Genomic DNA, 21,886 nt, shown 5'->3' with positions numbered 1-21,886 from the left:
AGCTGAAAATGCTGAATTTGATAGCTGAAATCACTGAAGCCAATAGTCGAAAACGCTGAAGCTGATAGCCAGCTAAAATATTAGCTAAATGCCAAATTAGCCTAAAAACTAAATAAAAAAAACTTAAATTAGCCAAAACAGCTAGCATGTAGCTGAAATATTAGCTAAACTAAGTGACTGCCAAAATAGTCCAAAAAAGTTGGCGGAATGCCAATTTTTAAACTTTAAAATCGTGACTTTTTAAAAATAATTATGAATAATAAAAAGGCAGGAATATTATAAATCAATTTAAACCTCAAATAACTTTCAATATTTTACTTTGCACAGAAATATACTTTGTCAAAATTATATAAGTTAAAAACAAAAACAAAAATTATCTGGAGGGCCGCATCCGGCCCCCGGGCCTCGACTTTGACATTGTGGTCTTTTTGATTGGTCACATGCATAAAGACTATTTACTTCGTTAAATACTTTAAGCTGTAAACATTTAAGGTAACCATTTATTGCTGTAGTCTTTTGCGATACAAATATCGCACAGGCTGATATTGCAATAATAGTTTTAATCATTGCCCCAACTTCAGAAGATATAACCACATATGCCATGAAAACTGGAAAACTTACATGTGTGCTCTATGCTTCCATAGGGGAACGGCAGCAGGGGCGCATACAGGGGACCCTGCGTGTACTTCAGGATGGTGTTGTGCTCGTAGATGTGCTCCACCACCTCGGGGTTGAACTTATTCTCCTGAGTACAAAAACAAAGAACTGAGATTTGAACTAAATTATGGCTCCAAACAACATCTTGTGCTTCCGTGTATTTGTCGAGTCGACTTGAGGGGAGTCAGCGAGTGCACAGCTGACTGTGTTTGTCTGTCTGGGGTGATCGAGGTCGATTCGAACAGTGTCACAATCCAGCTCTGGCAACTTTCAAAGCAGCAAGAAGGTCAAACGATGACCCGGCAACCGCACCAGCATGACTGACACGTTATATTTTATCGACTGGAGTCAATGGGTTTGCTGCGTGCGTGCATTTCGCTCTTTCACTGCTTATGTGGATGGATGCATTCCAGCAGTACAGTTGGGCTCCTCGCTTCTGCCCTCCAGCACCTGTTGCTCATTAGTAACGTTTCCACCGCTTTGGCTCTTTCCTGACTCTGCAACTCCTCCAACTCCTGCCACCCTGTTCTTTAAGGCCACAAAACAAGGCCTTCCTCCGCCTCCTCCCTCCCTGCCACAAAGTTGACACATTCTTCTGTTGTGTTTGCACGCTAGAAATACAAGTCTCCGTTGGGGGGGGGCGGAGGTGAGAGACTGCTACGTGAACATCATCGAGAGATCATATTCATTAAAGGTCTCCGTTTCCTTTGAGCAAACCGTGCCATTTCCAAAAACACGGAAAATATGCTCGAGTCTTGCCAAAAGACACATTAGAAACCACTTGTGTGTCTAAACTGTACATGCTGAGGCGTCAACCAAATAAAACAAACTCGTCAGAGAACTAAAAGTCATGCATTGTTGTCACCACAATGGAAAATTGGTGTAAAGCTATATTTGGTAGATCCGTTTAAATTATATGCTATTGACTGTATAGGAGAACTGGACTAAATGTCCGTTGCCATGTTAGAACCAAATCATAGACAGTATATAGAGAGAACTGGACAGATTATATGCCTCGTGTTCCAAATACGAAATGAAGACCAGAAGACCAAAATCCCGTAGACTTTTTTTTAATTATATATTTTCTTTATCACAAGTTATTCAAGTTATAAACTGGCCAATAAGATCCCTTATTTGATTGACAGATTCTCCGCTAGACCTATTTCAATGGAAGGGGTGTGGCTTTACAACAAACACCCATGATTTGCAAGAGTGGTTACCAAAGAAATGATGACTCACACCAACTCTGACCAATCACTGCTTACTGTCTGGTTCCAAAATGGCGGAAAAATGGCGACGGAATTTGGAATTTTCTATTGGTGACGTCACAACCTTGGTTTGTCCATCTCTATATGTGTCAATGAACCTGCCGTTTGTGTCAGTCTGCTCTCTCCAATCAGGAGAGAGCATTTTAGAAGGCCACACCCTTTCCACTGAAAATCTGTCAATCAAATGCTTCGTATGTTTATTGAGGCATCTGATTGGACTTGAATAACTTGAATGATATCATACAAAAATAGGATTAGCAAGAATCTAACAGTTATTCTGACAAATAGAATTATTGCTGTTTATTTCTCAATAGACGTCTATAGGATTTTGGCTGGTTGAGACCTATTTGGAAAGCAACGGCGGAGGGGGTTAAAAAAAACATACTAAATATACTGAAAAGTATTTGATATTTGGGAACACCAACTCCCAGAGACAGACCAGCGTGCACAGAGGCAGTAGATTAGCCACTTTCTTTGAGATTACAGACTCTCGTTGAGAGATTATTCAGACAGAAGGCCCAGAGAAACACGTCTTATCTAGTGCTGCTGCTTCTTGCCAAGCCCTCTTCCCCCCCCAGCGCCAAAAACTGCCCTTCACTTAACCCCAGGGACAACCGATGAATAGGAAGAGCTTCTTTTTAATCCGATTCCAGCACACAGTTCTCCAATAGTTAATGTTGAAAGCTTGATTATTATTTTTTTTAATGCATTAACACCTGTTATTTCTCAGTTTGGACACAAACTCTGCTTTCATATCCTGATCCAGTGTGGCAATACGATGAAGTCACTCAAAAGAAAAAAAAAAAAAAAACACAAGTAAACTTTGGACTTCTGACCAGTGTGGTTAGGTGGTTTCCATGGTTAAAAGAGGGGGAAGGGAAGTGTGATGGCTGTTTGCATTCCGTGTTTCTTATCACATGTGCTGTGGCAGTAAATGTACACACGTGCATTCGTGGAAGTGAGCCCCGTGGCCTACCTCGATGTCTCGGATCAGGAGCTGCGTCGGGGTTTCCACAGGCGATTTGGTATCGATGATTTTCTGGATGGCACAAGCCCAGTGCACCGCTTCATTGAAGTGCCTCGTGTACAGCCTGTAGCAATGCTTTCTTCCATACACTGTGATGCTCCAATAACCTAAAAGTACAAAGTTAGATTCAAAATTTGACTGCCATATGTCATTTAAACTGCCTGTCACATCTTAGGTTGTGTCCGAATTCCTCCCCTAATCACAATACAGTGCACTATATTTGCCATTTTTTAGTGCTGTCCAAATCTACTAATTCCAAAACTCAAAATTTCCCAGAAGTCTTTGCGAAAAATTAACGTGCATCGATGCTCACTACATTAGCAAATACAATGTAGTTAAACAATTTTAAACAAAAAATGTGTTTAAATGCAATATTTGAATAAACCTTCCACATTTTCACCATCAGAACACAGTGCAGTCATAAATAAATGTCGTGAAATGTTCGTTTTTTATTCGATTTTCACTTCGTGAAATCGATGACGTCATATCTGGGTTTTAGAAAAACTAAAGAAAAGTAGAGAGAATCGTTTCAGAATTACCTTTAAAATCCAGAACACTATATAGTTTTTTTTAGTAGTTATGGATTAGGGGGGAATTCGGACAAAGCCCAAGTGCACTCGAAATTTCCCAGAAGTCTTTGCAAAAGATTAGCGTTCATCGGTGCTCACTAGATTAGCGAATATAGACCACAATGCATTGCAGTCGAACAACTTTGAAAAAAAAAAACGTGTTAAATGTAATATTTGAATAAACCATAGGCATTTTCACCATCACAACACAGTGGAGTCAAAAATAAATGTTGTGAAATAAACTTTATGAAATCGGCGACATCATATCCGGTTTATTGAAAAACGAAAGAAAAGTAGAGGGCATCGTGTCCGAATTACTTTTAAAATCCAGCGCACTATATAGTTTTTTTTTAGTAGTCAGGGGTTAGGGGGGTACACAACTTTAGCTAAACCGGAGTAGATACAGATCTACAATAGTCACTCCACATCCCGTTTACACTGGACTCGGAAACGTGCGTTTTAATGTGCGTTTTGGGCTTCCGTGTTCCAACTCTGATGTTCACAAGTTTTTACCTCTGTTTTGGGGGTCTACGTACACAACATCCAGCGATTGAGCACATGTCAAAAGTTAAACCACTTGAACTTTGTCCAATCAGAGACTTGGATTCCATTGGTGTCCTTTTCAAAACATGGAAGTACCAATCGTTTGAAAAGTGAAATTAATCATTGAGGTTATATGACACCATTTATCGGAATACAGCTGTAAATCAAAAATCTTGGAGGAACATTCACGAGATTTTGCCCAGATTTGACATTTTTCGCCAAACCTCTTCCAACTGTAGGAATAAGCGCTAGTATAAGTCTAGTGTGAACATCGCCAGTTCACATGCCTGGTGTGTAAATAGCTAAACTCTCTGTTTCACTTACGATCAAAGGTCAGCGTACGAGGAACTTCAGGCCACACCAAAACCAAACAAGATTGCAATTCTGCTTATCTTTAAGGACAAAAACTCTGTTGAATTTCCTCAAGGACGACACGCAATGAAAGTGGAAGAAAGGCTTGCTTCCTCTTTCTGCAGAGGAAGCACGAGACAGTCGACCTGGCTTCATCTGCAGCCTCACGGCTGTTATCAGGCCTTCCCGCTACGTGACTTGGCACCACATCGCTCTTTGTTTAATTTCTTAGTGCCATACAAAGGTTTTATCATCGCCATTATGACCTGCTGTTCAGCTTTTGTTCACTTGGGTTTCGTTTAGTTCCCCTAAATTAACACTCTAGGATGACACAAATGGAGGTTTTATGGGGAACTAGGACAACCAGAAAATGCATAGGGGAAGTCAAGATTTCACACTACTCTTATATAGCATTCGCAGTGGTTTAGAGGGAAACTTAAAGCTATTCAGCAGCAAAATGACTAAAGCCCCATGTGACATAGCCACTGTTGAAAGCACGCTGCTGTCCAGAAAAGTCCCTTTGCATATTGAGTTACTAAGAATCATCTTCAATTTACACAACAATTTGGGGATTTTAAGTGGTTTGGTGAAGACATTTGCATTTACAAGCAGAGTAACATTTGAAAAAGAAGAAAAAAATTGAAATCATTCCTGTCTCTTACCAAACAATGCTTGAATATTCAACGTTTAGGTCACAATAAGGGAGGTGTCTTTATTTTATCAAGATAATCAAGGTATTTCTTGTTTTTGGAAAATACAGCGGGGGTTTCCCAAACTCACTCAGAAAAATTTAATTTTAGGGAAGGAAAAGGGGAAGACGTAACTCACTTTTCAAGAACAACCCCATAGAATTTTACCATCACTGCGTGGCATTAGGGATTGGCGGACTTGTGACCTAACAGAACTTGCAGTCATTTTGCTTGATCTGATTTGGCCCATTTGTGTGTCTTTGCTTTGTGCATCAGTGTTTATCCATACCCTCTGTTTTACGTGTTTTACATGTTTCCCTGCTCCAACACACCTAATTCAAATGACTATCATTATCAGGCGTCTGTAAATGAAATGCTGATGGGTTGAATCAGGAGTGTTGGCGCAGGGAAACATGTCAAACTTGTAGGGCGAGTGGGTCTGAGGGCCGGGATTGAGTAACGCCGTGGCACGTGCGTTTGCTTTACTTACCCGTCTCCTTGTATGTCTGCTTGTTTGGCCAAATGACAGAGCAGAGGTTGGTAAGGACCAGCGTTCCCAGTCTGCGGGCTCCCTTCTCTGCTCCGCTGTAGTAATCCAGGGAGTCCTGGCTCAGCACAAACCAGTACCGACGTTGCTTCACCCAGCTGCCTCGCACCTCACGCAACAGCCAACCTTCAAAGAATCGCACGACACATCATATATATTTAAACCTCTCAGTTACGATTTCCACATCTGCAAAACGTGTTCAGTTATGAGTACTACCAGTACTTGCAAAAATATGCAAATAGTCTAGCGCCTATACACAAAGTGTTAAAAGTGGAGTGGAAATTGTGTAGCTGCCACACCATGTCTTCACTAAGAATAATCCCAAAGGCATGTAATTGTCCATAAAGTTGGTTGCAGTCTGTGTGAAACTGCCTTGTTGGGTTAAATAGTAGTGGATAAAAATATAGCCGGCTAATAGCATAGGCATTAAGTGTGACATGCAGCCAACGTAATTAACACTTTTGAGGCTGAGAAAGCGGAGAGGAAAAAAAATGTAGAGTGGAGCGAACAAAGAGAGGGCTGCAGACATGAGTTCGGCACTTTCTAGGTCTGTTAGTACAATGCAAGACTGTTGAGCCTCTAAAGTTCTGAGGGTCTGGAAAGATTGCAACATCCCAGATCCCCAAACAATGAGCTTCTTCTCTTTTAGTTATGTGGGCAAAATATTTCTTCTTCATCCATTGGCAAAGACTTTACCCAAGGAATGATTTAACACAAAGTCAATGGGGAGACAATCAAGGGCCAACGTGGGACGACTGTGTACATGGCTTCATATGGCCTGTACATGTCTGCCTCAAACTGGTTTAAATAAAGAGTTAGGCAACACTGAAAACGATAATGACGCCATGACAGCATCACAACTTCCTCTGTGGTTAGCAAGCTGCCTGCCACCTGTTAGCCAATGCTCATTTTGTTTGAATCTAGCTCCCACTTGCTCTCACCCCTTCCTGGTTTGCTTTCATCTGCCCCAGTTCATTCCTCTCCCTGTTTTTAATCTCGCCTTGGAGTGGTTTTTCTCAGGCTCAAAAATAAAATTAGGAGAGAGGAGGGAGTGAAGGCTGTCAGGCTATGTTTCAGGTTTGAAAATACCTCCATATGATGTAAGTGGCAGTTATGAACCTTCCATAAAGTCCCCAGTATAGTCCAGAGTAAAACCCCGGAGCTACTTAACACCACATCAGAGGGGGTCAGGACCAAAACTCAAAGTGAAACAGATAAATAAAAGTTCTGAGCAATCGACAGACTGGATGTGGGACACTGCGGACAGATGAACTGCTTGAGGTGAGAAATGCAGACCGTGACACCACCGCCGCAGCCACGAGGTATGCCAACAGATGCTTTCCTTCAAGGAAGGAGTAGTGATAAGAGAAGGACAGAAAAGAGCAGCAGTGTACCCGTTCTATTCATTTACTCCTGTCATAGCCTTCCATCTGGATCCCATCTCTGTAGCCTGCTAATGTCTCCCCTGAGGGCCATGGCTCGCCCTTAATTTGTTTCATTTGTGACCCTTACCTCTTTAGTGCCCTGCCCCCAAAACGCGAGTTGAAAAAACAGTTTCTCTCTCAGTGCACTCATTTCAACTGCCAGTCAAAATGGTTCGACGAACCATTTTCACCAAGTGATATTAAGAAATACAATTCAAGTTCACCTCAATTTACAACTGAAGAAATAGTGACTTTTAAAGCTCCAGTCAACCTGCAGTTTACAGGTTTGTGAATAATCTTAGTTCATCTTTTTGCCCTTCAGCATCAGACAGATCCAGACAGTGAAGTCGCGGTTTACTAGAGCGCAAAGGGCTATACATCATGTGACGAGTAATTTTAACTGTAAATCAACAAAGGTATGTCAATAAACCAATGTCAACATCTCTTTCTGTCACCACTCCATGGGTTTCACAGTTTATCCTCACATTAGTCTATATCTGCTGCGTTGGCGGCCTATTTTAGATTCTGGGGCAATATTCACCCCACGTAGCCTCAGGATGTATTGGTGGAGGAAAACGGGACGAATACACAAGCAAGAGGAAAGGATCCAAAACATTGGGGTATTGCTACACTCAAAGATAAATGAAAGGAGGTTTTTGGAGTACTGTTGCTCTCTAAGCACTGGTAGACCATATAATCAATTCATTTGACACTGAGAAATGACCTGAGAGGAAGGTAGGAGTACAGCACATCCCAGCAACGCATGGCAACTGCCGTCTGAATTAGGCAATCCGTCTGTCGCCAGTCCAAATTGGGCTCAACATATCAAAGCACCAGCGTTTTGCTGCTCCTTTTCTGTTTCAGTGGCTAATAATACATCCAGAGAAGGTAACTTTGCACAGAAATATCTGATGAGATCATCACTCAAAAGCATCAGACGTGCAAGATAGGGTTTCTGATGACAGTCCAAACTCAAATCTTCAAAAGAAGGAAGGTGCTGTTGGCTTTACAGATGACAGCCTAAACATTACATTCTAGGGATGTCACAATTCCCAGTTTAAAACCAGACCGCATGTTGCACCAATGCACCAAACTGTGGAAAAACACGAATAGCTGCATCCCTAATACTGTACGTACCAGTGGTTTATGTTGAAAGGGTCAAACAAGTGTTGCTAAATTCAATCCTTAGTTTGTGGTTGGGTCTAAATTGACACATTTTCTTGAAAACGGGTCAATTTTGACCCAAACACAATTTAAGAAGGATTTCTTAGTTGTTCCCCCACTTATTTGTGCTTCGTTTTCGCGGATTTGGGGAATTCGCAGACGTCTCTGGTCCCCAACCCCCGCAAATAAGTGGGGGGGGGGTACTGAATTGCTTTATTACATTATTGGTATAAGCCTGGTGTAATGTAAGGATTTCTTATTTGTTCCCCCACTCATTTGCGTTACCGCGGATTTGGGATATTCGCGGATGTCTCCAATCCCCAACCCCCGCAAATAAAGGGAGAGTACTGCATTGTTTTATTATGTTTATAGTATAAGCCAGGTGTAATTTAAGGACTTCTTACTTGTTCCCACACTTTTTTGTTTTATAGCATTATTAGTATGAACCAGGTGTAATGTAAGGATTTCTTATTTGTTTCCCCACTTTTTGCGCTTCCGCGGATTTGGAGTGTTCGCGGATGTCTCCAGTCTCCAACCCCCACAAATAATGGGAGATACTGTATTGTTTTATTACGTTACGCCAGATTTAGTATAAGAAATGCTTTTCTTCACCGTTTGTGGCAATTAGCAAATTAAAATGTTTTTTTCTGAATTTATAGATGGTTTTTTTTACAATCCTCATCATATATCAAACCAAAACTGTGACTCAAAAGTGGTTTGAACTGAATCATGGGAGAATTGTTGCATCCCTTGAACATATTGACTCAAACAGCATGACAACTATGAGTAAAAAAAAATAAAAAAATAAAAAACTTGTCAAGCACCTAAAATGAAACAGAAAGTACAAAATCAAGAGAATTCGTGGAAAATAAAGCAGCTGAGAAATGTGCCAATCTAAAATGAACTTATTTAGGTATAACCTTAGTGCGATAACAATAATAACTCTTCATGGGTTTCAGGAAGAAGGTGTGTTACATTTTGTTTGCTCTGAAAGTCACACTTACCTTTCACCAACAGCTCTGGTTCCTCCTCCACCCCCATCTTGCTCTTCTCAATAATCAGAGTCTTCATCTCACCAGGTGATTGTGGGACAGCATGTCTGTGGAAAAGAGTAGAACCATAATGTAAATAGCCACGTTTCCCCTCTCGTCTTTTATCCTTCATTCCCATTGGACTGTAATTGGCTCAGAGACACACTGCTGGGTTCCCACCCCTGTGTGACGCGTTGCCAGCTCCAAGTCTCCGATACTTCTCAGTTGGGGGTCACACAGGGGGGACTGGAAGGAGGGCCGCAAATATCTCTCCTCCAGCATTTTCCCACCTCACCATCCTTAGCAGCACGCAAGTCCACAAACACACACTGACAAATACCACGCCGCTGTGGACAGCTCGTCTCTCTTTTATCACTTCAACCGGCGAGCTGAGCAGGCGGCTCAAAAATAACCGTGACGCCAGTCTGACTCCCGGCCAGCCAGCTCTCGCTGGTCTGAGGAAGGCAGAAGGTTCAAGAGGTCACAGTCTTAGACAGTCGAAACCAGAAACATCCAAACATCTGCAAATCTGAGAACTGCTTTCTCTATGTCTTTTATTAGGCCTATCATCAATGTCCTTTGTGACTGCAGCCCAACATCTGCACAGATGATGTTGAAGAAGAAAAAAAAACACTTCCAGTTTATTGGATCACTAGTTTATTTCACCCTCATTCGTCTGCTTACAGACTTTAAAAATATGCGTTGTGTGAAACTGACACCGACACCTTCCTTCCTTCCTTCCCCCCTGTCCCCATTAGGGAACACCACTGAGGAAAAATCAATCAATCCTAGGGTTAATTGCTTCTAGTCATTTATGTCTCTGTAAGCTGATTTTTGTCATTATTGATCTGATAACTCCAGAAGGTTCCTCCTTACGGAAGATAGAGGCGATCAATAAGTCTGAAAATAGCCTTATCTGCCTTGACTCGAGTTTCATGACAGCGGAAGTCATTTCCTTTCACTCAGTGTGCCACGAGCTGATCTGGTGCATTCAGTGGTTGACCTGAGCGACCCAGTGTGTGTATGAACCACATTCTGTTTTCATCTTTGGTTTCTGATTTTGAATGATTAGTATCTTTATCAGAAAAAAGGGCAAGGAGCTAAAACACATTGTAAAACCATACTTGATATAGAAGAAACCATACGCACGTACATTTAAAGAAAATTATCACAAGAAGAGATTTTGTAACTTGTTAATAACTCAGTGACCCAACTACTAACAAAGAGCAAATACACTAATTCCAAAACATGTATTTACACCAATATTTGTTATTATTAGTCCTGCAACAAACGATTATTTTAATAGTCGATTATTTTGTTTGCCGATTATTTTTTCCGATTAGTCGACTAATCGGATCATGCATAAACTGGATGAAAAGCACACATCTTAAACATCATTAGCTTTAAACTAACTGGAAACTAGATATATAGCATTACTTGCGATAATGCTAATGTGAATGCTGTAAGCTGAACTTGGCAGCTGAAGACAGTTAGTGCTAATAGCTAAAGATGCTGAAATTGTTAGCTAAAAACGAGGAAGTTGATGGCTTAAAACAATGAAGCTGATAGCCAGCTAAAATATTAGTTAAAGGCCAAATTAGCCTAAAAGCTTTTAAAAAAGCTAAAGTTAGCCAAAACAGCTAGCATGCAACTGAAATATTAGCTAAACTCCAAAATAGTTTAAAAAAAAAAAAAAAAAGCCAAAATTAGCAAAACAGCTAGCATGCAGCTGACATATTAGCTAAACTCTAAAATTAGCCGAAAATTGAAAACATCCTAAATTAGCCAAAAAAAACTAGCATATAGCTGAAATATTAGCTAAACTCCAAATTAGACTAAAAACTGAAAATATCCTAAATTGTCCAAAATAGCTAGCATATAGCTGAAATATTAGCTAAATTCAAAATTAGTTAAAAACTGAAAATATCCTAAATTGGCCAAAGTAGCTAGCATTTAGCTGAAATATTAGCTAAACGCCAAAATGGACTAAAAAAACTGAAAAAAATCTTAAAAATGCCAAAATAGCTAGCATGCAGCTGAAATATCAGCTAAACTCCAAAATAGCCTAAAAAACAAACAAACAAGCCCAAATTAGCAAAACAGCTAGCATTCAGCTGACATATTAGCTAAACTCCAAATTAGCCAAAAACTGAAAACATCCTAAATCAGCCAAAATAGGTAGCACATAGCTGAAATATTAGCTAAACTCTAAATTAGCCTAAAATACTGAAAATATAATAATTTAGCCAAAATAGCTAGCATGTAGCTGAAATATTAAACTCAAAAATAGACTAAACAACCTTAATAAATGTCAAAATAGTCCAAAAAGCTATCAGAATCCCATTGTAACTTTCAACTTTGCTACACTTTGACTCCATAAAATTGAAAGTAACAACTAATCAACTCTTAAAATCAGTCGATTAGTCGATTCGTTGACTAATCCTAGCAGCCCTAGTTATTTTGCAAGTTATGTCATTAATTTTTTATATAAATTTAGTTGAAACCAGGCAAGAGAGTCTGATGGATCCAAACTGAGCCCTCATTACGGCCCCTGAAACTGACAGTTCCTTGAATAAATACTTGAAACTGATTCCGAATAGCAGTCCCCCTCCTCAGACTCCCATATTAAAATTCTCCAACAAAAATAAACATGTTTACAACCTGGTACAACAATCCGAGTCTCTGCAGTCAGGCCCGCCATTAACAGCAACTGTCATATATCATTTATCAAAGTGACTTGCACAGCGTTGAAAAAAAAGTGCACTGAAGCTGAGGCCACAAAGTGATTAGACACATCTGTGCAATTCATTTATGGTTTATCATTGACACAAATATGGTAAAACTTAGATTTTTTTAATTTAAGAAAAAAATATATATTAAAAAAACAATCAGATTTTCTTCTTACTTTTAATAAACTCTGTTTATCTTTTTAAAAACAATAAAGAAAGTTTGGTGAAAGTTACAAAAGCAATAATAATCACTGTTCATTATTTATCTAAAAACAACAAAAGGCAAATTTTGAAGTAAGAATACTGTCAATACTGTGGATACAGTAGAAGGGAAAAATGAAAAATCTGATAAATTTTGGAAAATGATGAGTTCTATGAAAACCAATTTTGACCAAATCAAATTAGCTTTTTATCATTATTAATATCAGTTAATTATATTATTTTGTAAATGTCAGCAGACTCTTTCACTGCTGAGATAATATCATTAAGGGGAATAAACAGATTCTTGTTGGAAAAATATAAAACTTTATGTACAAAGTAAAGATTAAATCCAAAGTAGTCCAATATTATTTATTTACAGTATTTTTTTAAGAAGATTCTATTTTTATGACCTCTTTTAAAAGCTGTCTGAATAATAATTAAATGAAAAAATGTATCAATCTTTTTCTCCCAAACAATCTTGTTGGAGAACCAGGAAATATGTCCAAATCAGATGAAGATCTTCAGTCTTTAATTACATAACGACATCACTGCAGGCATGTAAGCAAACTAACAATAACTTACTGTGGGAGAGGCTGATTAAAAGTAACATTTTTTATAAAGCTTGACACAAATGGTTGAGCATAATTGATGTGGCAGCTTCGGATCTCCACAGCTGTCCAGCCCACCTCCAACCTCCCCCTTCTAAAGCTACTGCCCCCACATTCCCAGAAGAAGCCGTGACGGTGGGGCCTTTAGTGGGCAACTTCCTGTGGAGTGCAGGAAACAATTTGCTATGGGGGATTAGACGGAATGAAGAATAGACTGAGTGAACATCTACAGACACCGCCTCATTCTCTAACAGTACAGGTGTGTGTTAGATACACCCAGATTAAGGAAGTTTAACTATTCTTCTGATCAGCACACTGCTGGGACCCAATCCAACTTCTATTCAGAAATAGCTTTAATCCAAACCAAGAATCTAGAAGTTTTTTTTTATGCTATGTTGCAATCAGTTTTACATAATAGCATTTTCCTGTTAGTCAATTCAACTAAACCAAACAATCTACTACTTCTATTGAACTTTTTGCAGAAAGAAATCACAACACAATCAAATCACAACAACACAGAGAAGTAATAAAAACCAATAATCAATAATAAAAACAACTAAAAACAGTAAAACACAATAGGACATAGTAAAACAAGGACTAAAATCAACTAAAAGCTCTTGGAAGGAGGCATCTCTTCTAGCCTTTAAGCTGGTTTTTGGAATGCTTAATAGATTACGATATAATATGTATTTCAATACACATGTCATGATACATATCCTGAGAAATCTCAATTAATTTAAATAAATCATTAAATATCGGATTGGCAGTATTTTACATCGATACAAGTATCACCAAATAAAGTATCACGATATTTCACTGAATCGATATTTTCTTAAACCCCTAAGTAACATGAGCAAAACAGGTGACCAAAAATAAAAGTTTAAATTGAATGAACCAAAGTTTTTGAATTTGAAAGTACCAAACAGTGTAGTTCCATCAGAAACCACTAGAGGGTGGTTCCAAAAGGAGGACTTCTCCATTGACTTCTACATTAAAAATTAAGCTTTTACACCAAATGGTGTGTGTGGAGGGGAGGGGGTGTTGTCAGATTTTTTTTTTTTTTTTACTCTAAATGTTGCACATTTAGAGACGTTGGTGTTTGAGTAACCTTGCAACAGACTGGCGACCTGTTCAGGGAGTTTCCCACCTTCGCACAACAGTAGCCGGAGTGCATCCAGCAGCCCCTTCACCTCGAATGAGAGAGTGGGTTCTGAAGATGGATGGGTAGATATTTGAGTAGCAGGTTAATAGATGGACTTAGGAGAGCTTCTGAGAGTGTATTCACACTGGAAAAAGTTTACTGGCCTGGTCAGAGTCCGTTTAATTTGGTCTGAACCTTGAATTTGTATGTATTCATACTGACGTCAAGAGGAATTTTCTGTTTCGAACCAAAGCTTGTGAATAAAGCCATGTGACTAAAGATCTCTTCAGTTATTGGCCACTAATTACGATGTTGGGGCAAAGCAATGAGAGTAAGAATAAGGGAAGTCCTACGAGTTCCAGTCCTTGTCAGGATAGTTCACATATTCAAACTTTATATTTCGCAAACTAGAATAATCTTGATAGTGTGAATGCTGTAAGCTGAATTTGGCCACTGAAGATGCTAATGCTGATAGTTGAAGATGCTGAAATTGATAGATGAAATCACTTAAGCTAATAGCTAAAAACCCAGAAGCTGATAGTCAGCTAAAATATTAGTTAAATGTGAAATTAGCCTAAAAAAAGAAAAAAGCCTAAGTTAGCCAAAACAGCTATCATGAAACTGAAATATTAGCTCTAAAAACTGAAAAAAATCCAAGTTAGCCAAATCCACTAGCATACATCTGAAGTGTTAGCTAAACTCCAAAATAGCCTAAAAAAAGAAAAAAGCATAAGTTAGCCAAAACAGCTAGCATGTAACTTAAATATTAACTAAACTCCAAATTAGCTGTAAAAACTGAAAAAAACCTAAGTTAGCCAAATCCACTAGCATACATCTGAAGTATTAGCTAAACTCTAAAATAGCCTAAAAAATGAAAAAAAAAATCCAAAATTAGCCAAAAGAGTGAGCATGTAGCTGAAATATTAGCTAAACTCTAAAATAGCCTAAAAAACTGAATAAATCCTAAATTAGCTAAAATAGCTAGCATGAAACTAAAAAGAAACTGCTAAACTCCAAAATAGCCCAAAAAAACAAAAAAAAGCCTAAGTTATCCAAAACAGCTAGCATGTAGCTTAAATATTAGCTAAACTCCAAATTAGCTGTAAAAACTGAAAAAAACCTAAGTTAGCCAAATCAACTAGCATACATCTGAAGTATTAGCTAAACTCCAAAATAGCCTAAAAAAATGAAAAAAAAAATCAAAAATTAGCCAAAAGAGTGAGCATGTAGCTGAAATATTAGCTAAACTCTAAAATAGCCTAAAAAACTGAAGAAATCCTAAATTAGCTAAAATAGCTAGCATGAAACTAAAAAGAAATAGCTAAACTCCAAAATAGCCCCAAAAAACAGAAAAAATTAATTAGCCAAAAGAGCTAGCATGTAGCTTAAATATTAGCTAAACTCCAAAATAGCAAAAAAAAAAAAAAAAAAAACACGTATTAAATGTTAAAATAATCCCAAAAAATAACTGTCAACTTTACAAAAATCGATTAAGATAGTTGTCTAATCATGGCAGCGATAGCATTGTCAGGAACAACACTTTGTACTGCCACTTTGGTACAGCAAAGGACGCTATGAAGCTACAGTGATAAGTAAATGGTCAATGGCGTCTTCTTGTATAACCTTCCACCAGAGGTAATTTGAGGTTCAGCGTCTTGTCCAAGGATACTTTGACACATGGGCAGGCAAGGCAGGGAATCAAACCCGCATTCTTTCGATCAGGAGTCGACCGCCCTACCGCTACACCACAGTGTTTATGAAACGAGACCACCTCAAAAGATGGGTCCAAGAGCAGTTCCTGGTTCCGGACCAGGATCTGCTTGGGTGTATTCAGACTGAAACTTCGTTCCAGATTACTGGAAACCAAACACTGGTTCATTTTAAGCAAACCAAATGTGTGTAGTCTAAACACACGGATTTGGAAGCAAATCCTGTATGTTGCAGTTCCTCAAATGGCCACTGGAGGCCAGTTTCAAAACAAGCAGTTTCTGTGTTAAAGTCCAACTTTGCACCAAAAAAAATCACCATTTGTACAGTTTGGTGTCCAAACCCTTTTAGATGTTCTTTGCACGTTTGATGGAGGGAACTCCAGTCATGGATTTTCAGTCTAATTTATTTACGTCTGTGGTTTTCTTGATACTTTAATCGACCAATAGAAACATTAACCCTTCCACATCAATTTATTAACTCTCGCCAAACCATTGTAAGTAATGACAACTTCAATGAACTTAAAGATCCACACATAAATATTGAGTATTTGCATAATTAATACTTTACTTTCTGAGATGTATGACGAACAGACTGATCACACTTAAATCTAATGGGACGTCAAAGCTAACAAGCTACAATTTGGAGAATTCTTATAGCAGAAACCACTGTGACACATTTAAAACCAGCACAACAAGTTGATTACTTTGTGCAGTGACGAGTTATTGATTTCAGGCTGGAGTCTATCAGAATGCTGAGACACTAATTAAAATGAGAAAAGAGGTGTCCTTGCTCTCGGGCTTGAATGACCGCAGCGGAAACAGGTTTTAGCACATGAAAGGTTGCAAAAATAACCCGTTCACATATATTGATATATAAATAATGAACATATGCTGACCTAAATGATCAACTGAAAAGGTTTGGCACATTTTTAAATAATATAATATGAATAATAAGAGTATATGAATGTGCTCCCACGTGGAGAATAAGATGGCTGAAAACTGGGATGGTGGGAAAAATGGGAATGTGGTGATTAAGATTGGGCCTATATGACCTCCCAGCTAAAAATACTCTGTTTACACAAGACCCCTGCCAAGAAATTCTGGACCAGGCTGAGTGAAGAGAAGAAGAAAAAAAAAAAAAGAAAGAAAGTCATGTTTGGAGGAGAAGTGTGCAACAGGAAGTCTGAGTTTGTAACTGAAGACGTGCGAGATGTCAGCAAAAAAAAAAAAAAAAAAAAAATGAGGCATAGAAACTTTTCACTGTAAAATAAAGGAAATATAAGATATTTTTGTGAGCACGGCCAGTTTGTGATGGTTGACTGACATGCGCACAGACATCCAGACACGTAATTATCAGGGGCCCACTCCTGAGCTCTTCACACAAACACAGAGACACACATGCAGACTCCGTCAAGTATTCAATCACTGACATGAAATACATTCCTAGAAAAACCTTATTCGTTCTTCCACGCACTCGAGCCAAGCGGCCTCCATAAAAAAGACGTATCATTTCTTTGACTGACAACGGGAGAAGCTAAAGAAAGTAAATGAATTAGAAGAGCCACAGTAATTAAAATGTACAGTGGTATGAGGAACATGTTTGTGTGCGGCGACTTCAATGGAAGTCCATCTCTGAATCAAAGACATAAATGGATTTGTAAATTCCATGTCCACAAATGACCGTACAGCTCAACAACCATAGATAATATATTTACCAACATTTCAGGAGAATTGATTGAAAGCGGAATCGTGATCAGTGATCATTTACTTCACCGTCCATACGCACTACCGGAATAAAACTCAAACAAAAACAGAAAAATGTCCCATTTAGATGCATTTAAAAAAGATCTGAAACAACAAAACGGTGTATGTCGAAGATGTTAACTTGGCTTATAATTCTTTTACAAGAATCTTGGGCAGTTTATATGAAAAAAACTGTAAAATAAATAAAATAATCATAAAAGAGTGAATAAGTTAACCATGGATGACAAAAGGACTGCAAGAAAAAAAATACTTTCTAAAACTATGAACTGTGGAGGCTGAAAATAGATTAAAAAAATAAATTAAAATAAATTAGTTTCAATATTAAGAAAACAAAAAAGGTTACAACAACAAATTATTAGAAGAAAATGGAAATAACATTAAGGAAATATGGTGAATAATACATAGTATTGTAAAAAAGAATAAAACAGGTTCATATTACCTAATTATTTAAAAAAATCAAATAATTTAACAATTATTTTGTAAACGTTGGACCAAACTCCATTCCAAATAAAACAGACTATAATAATACTTTAAATCAAATTTATCCAAAATCACTTGTGGTGTACCTCAAGGGTCAGTCCTCGGCCCTCAACTATTTATTATCTATATAAAAGATTTAAGCTCATTTTATTTGCAGATGACACAACTGTTTATTATACAGAAGACAGATTGAGTTAGAAAAGATTAAATTGTGGTTTGCTGGACATAAACTCTCATTAAATGGTGACAAATCGTAATTTATGATATAGAAATACAAGTGATACAGTTCATTTAAACATAGATAACATTAATATCACAAGAGCAAAAGAAGTAACATTTTTGGGGAGTTAATATTTATGAAATGCTAACTTGAAAATCACAAATTAACACTGTCAAATCCAAAAATAGAAAAAGCAATCGCAGTTTAAGTAAAATGGTTCTTTGATAATAACTCACTATATTATATATTCCTTGATTATTCCGTACCTGAACTTTTGTATAGAAATTTGGGGTACAACATATAAAACATATACAAATCCAATTTACATATTACAAATAAAAAGAGTAATTACAGGGACCCATCTCATCCATTATTTGTCAAATTAAAAAAATTTTGATCTTGTTAACTTTAATATTTTAAAATTTTATTCTAAATCGGCAGAATGTTTTGTGTTTTTCTATCTTAGTGTTTGATTTATTGATTAGTTAAAAGGGGCAGACTTCTTTCTGTCCCCTTTTTATTTTTTCCATCTTTCTTTTTTGTTTCCATTATGTTTGAGCTTACAACTCAAGGTTGTTTTTTTTTTGTTTTTGAAATGAATTAATTATTATTTTTTTAAGTTGTAAAAGATTCATTTTGGTACAGTTTGTTCTCTGCCTACTCCACACAATGAGAGGGAGTAATAAGTGATTTAGTGCTGAAATGTAGTTATGAAGTTGACAAATTAAAGTGTAATCAAAGCAGACGCTTGAAATATCATCTGTTGACTGAAAGGTACAAACGTCTGCTTAAAGAAACAATCATGACCCACATATACAGAAAGGAACTAGAGACTGACTGAAATGCTAAAATGCTTCCCAAAGCTGTAGTAGCTAAAATCTCCATAGTAGAAGTTTTTTCAGCCATGATAAAATTCTAACCAGGGCCGGCCCTGGGCATCGGCGACCTAGGCGGCTGCCTACTAAGCTAGGATGGAGGAACACCTTTAACAGTTGAAATCCCTCTACTTTCCTCTGAAATGATAGGTGGTGGAGTCAGTTAACGTGTTTATTAAAAATCGAAGAGTCCCCTGATTCGAGCCCCAGCTGGAATAGCTGACCCTGCAGGGGGGGCAAAATTTGTTTTTCGCCTAGGGCGCCATGCAGCCCAGGGCCGGGCCTTGTTCTAACAAATTAATAGATGGAGCGTACTTAGACTACGAAATCTCAGAGTTCAGTTTGATTGGAAACGACCTTAGACCAGCTTGTAAGATGGGTCTGAATGTAGTTCCTAGTCCGGGACAATGGATCGCTTGGGTGTAATCAGACTGGAAAATTTGTTCCAGATAATTGGGGGAAATTAACTCTGGTTAACTTTAAAGGGTAACCAAACAAGGAAGTTGGAGGCTGACTCCACCCTTCTCCAGTCAGACGGGTGGGGCTGGCGAAAAGGACTGTAGTCATTAATGGTAATTAAAAAAATTTTGACTAATTTCAAATGTAATACCTCGATTCAACATGTAGGGGGCAACACACAGATGGTTTTTGACAATATTTTCAAGAACTAAACAAGTTTATCTTAATTTGTCAAAAAATTGCAATGACCAACAGACAGCACTTTTAAAGCCAAATTTATAGAGGTCATCAGCAAAAAAAAAAAAGTTGATTTAGAGTTTGGTTACACTTTAAGTCTAAATGAACCCTTAGAAAGTGTGCTGGGTGGGTCCACGATTCAGAGGCATTGAACTTCTGCCGCCCTGTAGGAACTAAGTCCTACAAAATGACCGTTTTTGTTTTGTTTTGTTTTTTGGCTAAAAGGGGCATAATTAGAATTAAAAGATCACTGCGAATGCTTTTAAAACAGATCAAAAGAGGGTCAGAGTGGGTCTTTACACAGATCCAACAACAGCAATCAGTCACAGGATATTTAAAAGTTAAAAGATGTGAAAAAATTAGCTACAAATTTTGAATTTTTAGAGTCAAAACTGTAAATACGTGCTTTATTTTTAAATGTGAGCAATATTTTCCAACATGGGTTTATCACACAGTAAATGGTGATGACTATTTTGAATATTTGCATTATTATTTTGTTAATTTATTTTCTTTGAGGATTCAAATCTCCATTTTGTTTGCATTTTGTTTATATTTTCCTACTGTACATTAGAAGAAATGGAATAAAAATACTTTTCTCACATGAGTTGTATTTGTTTTTTACATAACATACATGCAAAAAAAGGCCTGATGAATAGTGTCTGTATCATCGGTAAAACTACAAACTAACCAAAGTTACTTTTCCTGTAAAGCGAGTCTGGAAATGAATTGATATGACACCATGAACAAAAGACCAATCAGAGCTTGAATTTCCTCAATGCAGCTGAACTTCTAGGTGTGTCCACTCGTCAGCTAGGTAATGACCAGCATGCACTGCTCTCTCTAATCTCAGCACTGTGTGCGATGATTACACCCAAGCTTTTAACACACTCCCTTCAAAACCAGCAGCTAATTAAGCCGTGTCGCCCAAAGCCACTGCCACTACACTGCAGAAATGACACACACACATCCCAGCCACACCTCTTCTGGGAGTGCTACTGAGGTAGAACTGAGTCACACAGCCTTCATCCCTTTCTTATCCTTCGTCCCCCCCTCCTTCTGCGAAATATCTTCAGTTCACCTACCCACTTCCTGCCTGCTCATTTCTTGTTGAAAGGCGATACACATTTCTGAAGTTTAATACCCCCTCCAAAAAAAAAGAGCTTTGTGACTCATTGCTTTTATGTTGGCAGATCCACATCAGAAATGGATAACAGGGGCGGGGGGTGATAAGGGAATGATGCCAGATATAGAGAGAAGCAAAGCCTGGCTACATCACTGTCTGAGATCACAGTCATGCATTAATAGTCTAGATCAGGGGTGTCAAACTCAATCGCACAGGGGGCCAAAATCCAAAACAGACCTAAACTCGCGGGCCGAACAGGATAAACATCTATTGAACACTCTAAAACTAAATTGTTAAAACTTTAAAACCGTAACTTTTAAACATAATTATGAACTAGATATATAGCATTACCTGCAATAATGCTAGCATGAGTGTTGTTAGCTGAATTTGGCCACTGAAGATGCTAGTGCTGATAGCTGAAGATGCTGAAATTGATGGCTGAAAACACTGATGTTGATAGCTGAAATTACTGAAGCTAATAGCTGGAAACGCTGAAGCTAGTAGCCAACTAAAATATTAGCCAACTGTCAAATTAGCCTAAATAACAAAACAAAAACACTTAGGTTAGACAAAACCGCTAGCATGTAGCTGAAAAAATAGCTAAACTTCAAAATTCAAAAAACGAAATTAGCCAAAACAGCTAGTATGTAGATGAAGTATTAGTTAAACTCCAAAATGAACAAAAAAAATGAAAAAAGCCTAATTGTCAAAACAGCTAGCATGTAGCTGAAATATTAGTTAAAACTCCAAAACAGCCTTAAAAAACTAAAAGAAAAAATACTAAATTAGCCGTAACAGCTAGCATGTAGCGGACATATTAGCTAAACTCCAAAACAATTAAAAACCGAGAAGAAAGAAAAAAAATAGTCAAAACAGCTAGCGTTTAGCTGAAATATTAGCTAAGCTCCAAAACAGTATAAAAAAAACAAAACAAAAACACTTAGGTTAGACAAAACAGCTAGCATGTAGCTGAAAAAATAGCTAAACTTCAAAATGGCCTAAAAAATGAGAAAAACTAAATTAGCCGAAACAGCTAGTATGTAGATGAAGTAGTAGTTAAACTCCAAAAT

At 37.9% G+C, this 21,886-nt stretch overlaps 1 protein-coding gene across 2 annotated transcripts in view; it reads right to left on the bottom strand.

The window, feature by feature from the left end:
* Positions 1-21,886, bottom strand: part of plekhh3 (pleckstrin homology, MyTH4 and FERM domain containing H3) — a 43,585-nt gene that overhangs the window by 15,043 nt on the left and 6,656 nt on the right. For both annotated transcript variants that reach the window (XM_024272574.2, XM_024272573.2), the window contains exons 3-6: positions 9,244-9,338; positions 5,595-5,777; positions 2,902-3,059; positions 622-745 (exon numbers count right to left, since the gene is read on the bottom strand). In XM_024272574.2, coding sequence (XP_024128342.1) covers positions 622-745; positions 2,902-3,059; positions 5,595-5,777; positions 9,244-9,338 — 560 coding nt within the window. The remainder of the gene's footprint in view (positions 1-621; positions 746-2,901; positions 3,060-5,594; positions 5,778-9,243; positions 9,339-21,886) is intronic.

The sequence above is a fragment of the Oryzias melastigma genome, linkage group LG8 (genome assembly GCF_002922805.2).
Source record: "Oryzias melastigma strain HK-1 linkage group LG8, ASM292280v2, whole genome shotgun sequence".
Classification (NCBI taxonomy): Eukaryota; Metazoa; Chordata; class Actinopteri; order Beloniformes; family Adrianichthyidae; genus Oryzias; species Oryzias melastigma.
Note: the sequence above shows the minus strand (reverse complement) of the source record. Positions and strands in the feature narration are given on the sequence as shown.